Below are 10,620 nucleotides of genomic sequence, written 5' to 3'. Positions count from 1 at the left end.
CAATTAAGAATATTACAGATCATCTGAAATAATATACTGCTAATTTGTTGTGAAAATATTTATAATTTTTTATTTATATTAATTGTAATCCACTGTAACCTCTTGTGTCCTCATATAAAAATGAGCATGTCAATTCAGACTTTGTTGTTGTTGTTTTTTTTTTTACCGAATTCACATAACAGCTGCAGAATATTTCCCATCATTAACATTTTTTTTTTAAATTCAAGATGTTATCAATGAGCACTGGTTCCCTTCAGTGAAGAGGAAAAAAAAGTTTTACCTTCATTAGATGGCCAGTGTTATGCCCCAGCTTTTGTTGGTCCTAGCAAAATAGTAAAACAGTCAGGAAACTGAACTAAAATAACAGAACAAACTAAACTCAGGCTGAGAGACAAGCAAGCCTAAGAAGTTACCATGTCTTCTAATGCTGCCACCGTTAACCCCTCACTCCCAGCCCAGATGGATCTCATGGAGCAATCAGGGCCTGGGTGGAGCTGTAGGGTAGACAGGAGAGGGAAGGACAAGGCAAAATACTTTCTGCCTCAACAGCCTGCAATCATTTTAAACACTTTACACTTCTAGTTTTAGTAAAAGTGCACTGAATTATATATGTGTAAATATATCAAATATGTTGTTGATTGTTGTTGGATATCATGTTTGATTCCATATGCATCTTGCAAAGCAATTCAACAGAAAATCTCACAAAATTCACAATAATCTACAACACACACCAAATAGATGAAAAAAATCTCAGATCTTGTGCATTTGCTATCATGTCATCTCACACACACACACACACACACACACACACACACACACACACACACACACACACACACACACACACACACACTAAATGTGGACCCAGGAAGACTAGCAGGACCCCCCCCCAAAAAAAAAAAACTATGTGTGGTATTGGTAGCTGGAGTTAGCAAAAGGGTTAGAGTTGGGGTTTGGGTAAGCAGAGTTAGTGTTAGGGTTGTTGTTAATAAGTTATTCAGATGTTAATTCCAAGCATTAAAGTGTGTGTTAAAAACTAGACAATGCTCTTCAAGGTTGACTGTCTGAGCAAGGACAGTAGAGAAGAAAATATGGGGGTTAATTTTACCTTGGGAAACTATGGGACCAATTTGTATTATTTGCATTTAATCTCTGTTACCAGAGGACAGGACACCAACATACCTATTGGAAGAGTGACCTAACCTGCACTGCACTGCACTGTGTGTGTGTGTGTGTGTGTGTGTGTGTGTGTGTGTGTGTGTGTGTGTGTGTGTGTGTGTGTGTGTGTGTGTGTGAATAAACTTCATGATGATGATGAATCATTACAATATCCCAACACCAGATGGCATCAATGCACTCGTTTTAATGTGGCTGTGTCTTTTCTAAATATGTGAAGGTGGGGGGCGGGGGGGAGCGAGTGGACAGCAGAGAGGCCACACTAGTTCCATAAAATATATAATCTTTAAAATTAATGAGAGAGATGTTAAGATACATTATGGTTTGAGTATAGCAAAAATAACAGCTATAACTGTGTTTTTGTTCCTATCTGACTGACTGTCACATTGGAATCAGTGAGAATGGTTTGGAAGCTGCACAGCTGCATCTCAACATGTTGGTGTATATCTCTGCTGGTGATCCTTAACATGCAGAGTTCACTGATGTCTTATGTCTTATTATGTCTTATAGGTAGCTATTTGTCTCAGACTAGTGGCTGAAGACAGAGGACACAGTTTTGACCACTTTGTTCACCTTTACTTGATGCCTACTATACTTTCTGCACAGGTACTCTGGCCTGAGTAAAATTTAACCAGCAACTCTTCAGCCTGAGTTAAATATTCACAACTATATCCGCCCCTCACAGCAAATGATAAGAAAAAGTTATACAAAAACAAAAGGCTGATGCAAACACTCAATAGATTTCTCAGTTTAACCCAAGTTGGAAAGTGGGTAGGGAAACAATAAAACCTCATGCTGATGCAATAGAACATACAAACTCTAATTATCTTGCATCTTTACAGATATGCAGATTCTTGCTGTAATAAATAGTTCAACTGTAAATAACAAACACATTCACACATGTTTATGACATGTACTAGAAATAACATTCAAAAAATTAACCAGGAGTCTTTTAGTTCCCCCCCCCCAGTTTCAACTGCTGAGAAGTATTTACATATTTACTGTTATTTAATGCTTATAAACCACTTAAAGCAGAAGTAAGCGATCCAGTCGTTTTGGCTAGCTTCCTGTCAGCCGATGGAGTTAGCAGTCCCCGCCCTCGTCCCTACGTCACCACATTCACGCGCATCCCTTGGCTGCACACACAGAGAGGGCCGCCCCTTTATGCCGTTCTCTCTCCTCATTGGATAAAGGTTGTAGGATACAAGGAAAGTTTTCTCCTCGGCTTACAGCAGAGCAGAGTGACTGACAGACCCGTGCTTCAGACCAAACACGCTATATAAGTGATTGCTGTCGGAAGATAAAACTATTTAAGATTTATATTAACACAAACATTCCGCTTACTTCTGCTTTAATTGTTATGCACTGCAGATCAGTGCAGCACTGCAGAGCTGTGTTACATTTCAGAAAACAGAACAGATCTCTTCCTCTCAGACAACTGCAGATTACTCAGCAGAAGCCATATAGTAATTAATACAGCCATAATTCTGTGATAATTCTTATCAATAAAATGAGTTTTTTCCACTCACCTGAGGACTTCTAATTAACTGAGACCAAAACCACATTTGATGCGGTTAAGCACGTGGTAAACCTGAATGTTAAAATCCCACTCTTGATACCTGGAATGAACATAAGTCAAGGCAAAAACCCTGAGTGGTAGAGTTAAGATTCAAAAGTGTATTTGTTGTTAAGAGGGAAAAGAAAAAAAACCCAGTTTGCAACACAAGCTGATTTCACACTGAATCATAACGATTCCTTGTGCAACTTCAAGTCTGAGAAAACATTTCTTAAGTCAAGTCAAAAGTCGTGAAAAAAAAAGTGGAGCCAGCAATTTCATGAAACACATAAGGGCATTTAAGTGCCACATCAGTGCAAAAAATGTGCTTTGCTTTTTTCAGTTGTTATAAACTAATTTACAACCACACGTCATGTTAATTCATCTGACATTTATTCTTTCTCGCCTCCAGCAGACTATATTTAAAATGAGCAACTTGTCTTCCTTTAGTTGCTATAGTCACCACCTATGCTGTCGCCTAGCAGCTCACTTAAGAATGAACCAGGTGAAAGGGTTTGCAGGTGGCCTAGATAGCAACTGATCTTACATTATTCACTCAATGGAACAAAAGGCAGCTGTCTGAACTATTGGTGCAGCAAACCCACAGAAATGGTCACTGCCTTGCTATGAGGGGTTATGGTGGATGTCGTAACTGCTGCTTATTTAGTAATTGTTTGACCTCTAACGCCGTGTGTGGTTCACTCGGCTCCCTGCCTAACCACATGGACTCAAGTCAAGAGCAGAACACTTGCAACATTGTTAAGTGCTTAAAAACCTGTGGGCACAGAGCTGGCTGTCAGCGAGCATCTAAGCAGTCATGCAGGAGGAGACTGCTCTACAACCAGGAAGAGGAAGGCAATATACTGTACACCTGTCAGTCGGACCATTGTAATTCACTCTTCTTTCTCTGGATAGAGGCCAGTCACAATAAGACGCAGCATGAGGGTGTGTGGGTGATAAAACAGGCCAGACAGCTGAGCTGAGAGTTCACTCCTGTCAAATTGAAGAAACAGTACGAAGCAGGCTCATAAATAAGTCATTTTATTTTGCTTTCTTTTTTAAAGACTATATGCTTATAAACTATTCATAACAACAAATGGAACTGTTAAATACTGTACACAGCATACTGTACTCTCCCAGTGCATGTCTTCACCACAGCAGAGAAGTTATGTCTCGATAAACTAGTCTTCATTCAGTTTTATTATTTCTAATAAGACATATGAATACCTTAAGATTAAATAGTATCAGTGTATGATGTAAACATTTTTCAAACATTTAAGTCAAAAGCAACATTGTGTTGGCAAGGATGTGTGAGCAGGAGGGAGAGAAAAAGTATACTTCAATGACCGTTTGACCTTAGCAGTTATCTGCTTCCCAAACTGAACACCGTGTTTGATACAAAGGGTTACTTCAATACATATGCTACATTTACTATATCATCCTGACGCTTCTTGAATAATCTACAACAATAAAATTCATATATTTTCTAGGCTGCCAGCAGCCAAAGTCTCTCAGACCACACCCACTGCAATCATGTAAGGCAGGAATGCATGAGCAGAACAGGAAAGTCTGTGTCAGGTAGGTAAACCCTGCACTGTCTTTGTAATGAGTCTGTATTAACAGGTTAGCCTCACATCTCTGCGATCTCAGATCTGCCTGATCTGAAATCTCTATTTAGGGATACTGACTTTGTGTTACGCTTAACTGAAGGGAATTAAAGCTTTGTCTCAGGTCACATATGGAGCCGGTTACCTCATGTTTAGTGGGTTATAATGTCAGATTTTGCCTTTGGATACAATTTAAATGGGAAGTATATATGAAATACAGGATTTAACATGAAAGGGAGGTAGTGCTTGATGCAAACGCGTTTCAAGCAAAGACTCACAGCTTGACCAAAATAAGCTCCTCCAACTGTTTGACGGAATATCAGTAAGAATAGCATACATTCACTTAACATTCAACAGGCTATTTTCTGTGCAACACAACAGACCTGGACACTGAGAGAAAGCGGATCAAATGTGTGCTGAGCCCACGAGCAGAGCACGGTAACATGTATGGTTGACAACTTCCTACCAGACTGCAGAAAGTTGTACTAGAAAGTATCAACACTTTTTTTCCCCGATTGCTGTTCACATGCACGTATGCACCAACACGTCCACGCACGTACATACACACAAACACACTCATCAACAGACAACTACACAATATAAGCTGCACTAGACTGGAAACATGCATAGCTACCAGTAATGTAACCCACCTCTTAGTACAATATGTACCATGACTAGACATGCCATGTGGGAAACATAAATTTACACCAATACAGCAGCCTGCCTGAGTAAGACTGAAACTTCATCAGGGCAGAGAAACCGTATCAGTGTTGATATCTAATAGCAAACAGAATGGATATTTGTGTGCTAGCATCCTTCATTTTGTTAAAAGTTAATCGGCCTTGGGTTTAGACTTCATATATTAAGCGATAAATCGTTACGCTACTGACCTTCTGTCCCCTGTGAGACACAAAAGCCGCATTAAAAAGCCCCGGTGCATCTCACAAAACAGCTTCAACCCCCCCCCGGCCCCCCTCCCCCTCCCCCTCCCCGGACACAGAATACTGAGCACATGAGGTTCAAGCCCGGCTTGTACCTTCTGACTGTACCACGTCATCAGCAAAAACAGCACAATATTGAATGTCATGAAATAAAAATCATATCAAAAATAAGCTCTACAATGTTGAATTTTTGCCCACACTCTATAGTCTGAGATAGCCTACGTCTTTTCTCGTACCTCGGCTGTGATAGCTATTTCAACATTTACCAGTAACTGAATACAGTGCGCACATACCCTGTGTGATCAGAATACATAAGGGGTTTAAAAAAAACAAAAAAACAGTAAAAGCAGCAGTTTGAGGGTTGTAAGTGTCCAGTTTCACCGTTTTGTCGAGTGGTTTCTGCTCATGTACAGTAGAGTCCTCTGCTACTTCCACTAAAACCTTTCAAAGTAGATCCACGTGAGTTTTCCGCCTGGTGTGGCAGTCCCAGTCTGAGTCTGATACATCTGCACTGGGAGGCATGAGATAGTAATGTGTGTTGCTGGCTTTCTCTCCATTCTCCATTACAGGAAGGATGCAGGGCGAGCCCTCACTGTTCTGTCTCTGTAAACCTCGGCAGCTAACGTAGTTTGGGTCTGGTGCAAAGCTTTGGGTGGGGGGCATCACTCCATTGATGTATGTGGGGAGGCTCTTGGGGCTGGGTGTGCGAGAGCTGCCTTGAGACAACGGGTCCCTCGGGGGCACCTTGGGTGGTTTGTCCTCATCACTGTACGCCCCAGACGAGACCTCTGCTGACCAGCGGCGATAGTCTCCTGTCTTGATTGTTCGTGGAGGGATGGGGGGCGGCACTTCAGGCTTATCCGTAGTGTTGTTGTGGCGTTTGTGGTAAGTGAGGCGCAGCAGTGAGGGTTTGTTAAAAGATCCGGCGGGACCGGAGTGAGAGCGTCGTAGTCTTCTCTGAGACTTGTCCAGCTGTCTCTGACAGACCACCGGCTCAGGAGGTTCGTGTCGCTGTTGCTCATGCTGTTCCCGCACTTCCTGTGGAGGATGTTTCTGATGATGATGATTATGATGATGATGATTCTGCTGCTGCTGCTGCTGCTGCTGTGGCTTCCTCTGGCTTTGTGGTGCTAATGAACCATCATAGTAAGCATAGTTAATCTGCCCACAGTCCCTGAAGCTCCTCCGACCAAGCACTCCGTATCGGAAATTATACAATTTCGGACACGGATCAGACACCAGACAGCAGCTGTCGTCCGAACTCGTGAAAAACTCTACCTCACTGTCAATAGCTTGCTCGTGGGAGATGTCAGTTTGTAAAGGGATGGGGGGTAAAGGCTTGGAGCATCGACCCGGTGTCTGTGGTGGGCTGCTGCACTCGTACACCGAGAGTCTCTGGAATGAGGGGACCACCTGGTCATCATCAGCAGGACTTGGGGTGGAGCGTTCAGCACTGCAGGACAGGGACAGATGGGAGGGCCGGGATTTCTTTGGAGGTAACTTCTGTGTGCTGGGACTGTGTTTGTGTCCTGTTAGAGAGGAAAAATCCACATTATTAGTAACGGTATTAAATAACTGAGATTGGGAAACATGAATTGCATTTTACTTCTACAACTTCAATGGCTCCAGTAAAGGAGGACTTACTCTCATAACTTAGAGATGGTGGAGGTGGCCCCTTTAGTTGGGCTCGAGAGCTGTAATTCGTGTGTGCGGTGTCCATACTGAAGTATGGGCTGTTAAAGGAGAAAATATTTCATATTAGATTAACATAGCTTCAAACTACATTTCAAAAGTCTGAACCATGAACCTGAACCATAAAACGTCAGCGTGTCATGCAGATTTTGAACATCTCTTCAAGGCCAGAAGGTCCTGGCACCTCAACACTCACTTGTCCAGCTCATGGCGATATCCCCAGGAGGGTTTGGATCCAGCCATGCTGTGACAGTAGCTGCCCCGCAGGAAGGGGTTTTCTACGGGAAAAGAGATCTCCTGGGCAGTCAGGCCCACTGTGGACATGCTCCAGGCACACTCGGGTCGCATCAAAGCCAGGAAACACTCAGATCGCCCGGCCGGCCGCCCCTGCCTCTGGTGTACCTGCAACAGAAGCCAAGAAGGACGGTGAAAGGAGGTCGGGAGCAAAAGCAGACGAGGAGCACGCTGAAAAGTACTCAAGAACTGACATCGTCTCATGAAGCCAAGAAGAAAGAAAACACTGATATTAGAATATGAAGAAAGTTACAAAAATCTCCCCCCTGTGCCGCACATCAGGCCAAATATTTAGTTACGGCCTTCTCTGTTTTCTGTGGACCGAAGACGAGACAACAATCTCCTATAACAGAGGAATGACAGAAGCTCAGTTTGACAGGACTTTAAGACACTTATGTCCCAACACACCCTGGAGACAGAACGCTCTGTCACTTACAATGTTCTGGTCAGAGTATTTCATAAAGTAAGCATAAAAACTCTTTCACAATGACTAAAAAAACAGTGTCCCCTTGCCGTAAAAGGTTGCAATGGTGCAGATTGCCTTCTTGTTTATTCTTCTACTCTGTTTTTATAGAGACCTGAAGTGAATGGGACATTACTCAAGTGTAAACGCAGATACTGTCCTCTAATTTTAAAAAGAATTTTAAATAATTGTGCAAATGTGGGTTTAAATGTGTTTCAACTGGGAAAAAAATAAATCAAGACTACAAGTTGTTTTTGTTTATACTCAAATCCAACATTGCAGGTTGTGAATTTTCAAACGTCCGTCCCTGCACACTGTGCCTCTAGTCCTAGTAGGTTTACAGTTTATTTTAAAACTTGACTGTGCTGTGCTCTCCTGCTGCTGCTAGTGCTGCTGCTGCAATCTCACTTGTCCTGAACAGCAGAGGAAGGGGCTCCTCCTCTTACCACAGATATACCTGATGTTGCAAGAACTCCCCATGTCAAATGACCTGAATGTTCGTGTCATGTCAAGTATGCGTCGGGGCTGAGTAAACAATGTGTACAACATTCAGAGAGGAGGAAACTGGGCAGCACACTGATATGTGTGGGGTCAGCAATACACTGGAAGAGCAAACTCTGATCTGATTTTCTTTTCTTTTTTCTTTTCTTTTTTGGCCTCACAGTGGATTAACCTGTTCAGTGTGCAGTCTCTGGAGAAATTTGTTTAGAAAGTCAGGCGATGTAATGTTTAAGTACACACAGGCATAGGTAACTATGGTTGTCTTTGTTATACGCCATGTCTGAGTTCACCGTGACACCGGCCGTGCATTGTTGAAGCAAATCTCCTCATGACTTGATGAGGAGCACCAGCAGCGAGCTCAGACTCCATTAATCCTACTTTTCAGAATGCAGGGAAACAGGTGCATCCATAACCCTGGTGGTTATCTCTGCTGAAGACCACAAATGAGGTTTGTGCACATCCGGAGACACGCTGTCCTCCTTATAATGTGGGAGTGATGACTGAGAAGAACAACGCCACTAACCCCCCCACCCCCACCCCCCCTTTTTTTTTCTCTTGCTCCTGGTCTCCTGTGAGCCATATTTGTGTGCTGCCCTGACAGCTGGTGAGAAACAAAGCTCTAAAACAACAGGAAGCCCGGGGCATCAGCCTGAGCCAAAATGCCCAACAAGGCATGCCATCCCCCTGCCCAGGGCCGTCGATTCGGTTCGGCGAGGACGGGAAGCAACATGATCCTCGATAATGAACCCCCAGAGGCTTGTGCTTCCTCTTGCAACAGGTGCAAAGACAGTTCATCCTGGCAGTTAACCATAGGAGCATTTACAGGCAACAGGATTAAACAAATGATGTGTGGTCATGCTGAGCGTTAACCCCCTTTAGAGGGAATTCTTTAAGCCACTAATTCTGATCATTTGACCAGAGAGTGTGTCTCTGACCCCATTTTTTTTATTTTTTTTTTTATTTATGTCTGGCCTCTTCTGTCAGTACATGAGGGTGGACAGACTCAGACCTGCGTGTGAAGATAACACAGGGCCCATGGGTGCTGGGAAAGGTGGAATTGTGCTTGGGTTAGCAGTGATGATGTAAAACATCAGCAGACAGCTTGCCTTTGATACAGGACTGTAGTCACACTCACGCACAAACCTTGAAAGAAGGAGTTCACACCCCGCTCATGACACCCCTGCAGCGGTTTCCGAGCAACCATACCCGCTCTACCTGTGCGGCAAGCAAACAGCGCGCACACCCCCTCACTTTACCGGATTGAGATAATAATGGTTAAAAGCCCTCTAGCAGGCAGGTGACTCACACCACAACACATAAGTCAGCTATCTGGCACGGCCAGCCAGTGATGATACAGAATGTATTGTTCTTTCCCCTTTGTTCAAGCGGAAAAGATTCAAATACCCAATATATATATATATATATTGCTGAGCAACTACAACAATCCAACCCAGGTTGCTGGTTTGCAGTCTTAAAAACAAATGTATTTTCCCATTTCTTACTTTATTATTATAATGCGTTATATAGGCCTATACAAAGACATAGGCAACTTAGTAAATATTGACACTTAACATTCGCAGCTTCTTCAGTATTTTTCTAATGTAGACTTTAAAGGTTAAAACATTATAATCTCCGTAGGACGTGGAGTTGCATCAATCAGCGGCATCGTGCTATGGTGCTGGCAGCAGCATACACAACAACACACTGGACCTGGACACACGGCTTCATATAGCTATACATACAGCAGCCTGTATAGGACAAGTCATGTTAGTACTTTATGAACTCACCTAAATAACTCCTGAACTGTCCTCCGGCCGTCGGACCCCCCCAGACTGCTCTTTGGGGGAAAATACAGCTCCACGGTTTTCCTTGAGGGGGGAGGAGGAGGGAAGGAGGGGGGGTTGTTTGATTTGAGTTCGTAATCTTCAGATTCCTATTGCATCAGGAACAGGACGCCAGCGACTTGGTGACGCTCCGGCTATAATGTGACACTTTAGAGATAAGTCTAGTATTGTAGTGGGCAATGTCTTATAAGCTTCGCCACACTGAGAGACTCACCATGGGCTCCGCCCCGCGCACTTGCCCTTAAAGGCGCAGTCCTCGTTTTCCCCCAGCCGTGTCTCTCTGCAGCAGCAGTTGGACGTGCAAGCGGGACCCAAGTGCGTGCATGTGGATTACTGCTGCTGGAGATATGCATATCATTTTCTAGGAAGATGTTTTGCAGCAGACAAGTATCCACCTGCAGGTTTTATATTCAACCCCCTGTGTTCCTGTGTGTTTCTTGTTGTCAAATGTAAAGCACACTGATCTTGCAGGGAAGACAGGGGCAGTGGTTGGGGGTGGGGGGGGTGGGGGGTGAGGTGGTGGTGGCTCCAGGGTAGATAACTACAG

The 10,620-nt window shown here is 43.6% G+C and overlaps 1 protein-coding gene across 1 annotated transcript; it reads right to left on the bottom strand.

Moving 5' to 3' along the window:
- Positions 1 to 3,756: 3,756 nt before the first annotated feature.
- errfi1a (ERBB receptor feedback inhibitor 1a) lies at positions 3,757 to 10,230 on the bottom strand. The gene is made up of 4 exons (XM_085777501.1): positions 10,017 to 10,230; positions 7,168 to 7,373; positions 6,924 to 7,012; positions 3,757 to 6,808 (listed from the first exon to the last, which is right to left on the bottom strand). Exons 2-4 carry the CDS (start codon positions 7,317 to 7,319, stop codon positions 5,724 to 5,726), a joined length of 1,326 nt encoding a protein of 441 aa, XP_085633627.1. The 5' UTR covers positions 7,320 to 7,373; positions 10,017 to 10,230; the 3' UTR covers positions 3,757 to 5,723.
- Positions 10,231 to 10,620: the final 390 nt, after the last annotated feature.

Source organism: Trachurus japonicus, chromosome 5, assembly GCF_045865225.1.
Source record: "Trachurus japonicus isolate A0001 chromosome 5, Traja_1.0".
In the NCBI taxonomy this organism is placed as follows: Eukaryota; Metazoa; Chordata; class Actinopteri; order Carangiformes; family Carangidae; genus Trachurus; species Trachurus japonicus.
The sequence above is the reverse complement of the archived record's forward strand: the minus strand, read 5'-3'. Positions and strand labels throughout refer to the sequence as shown.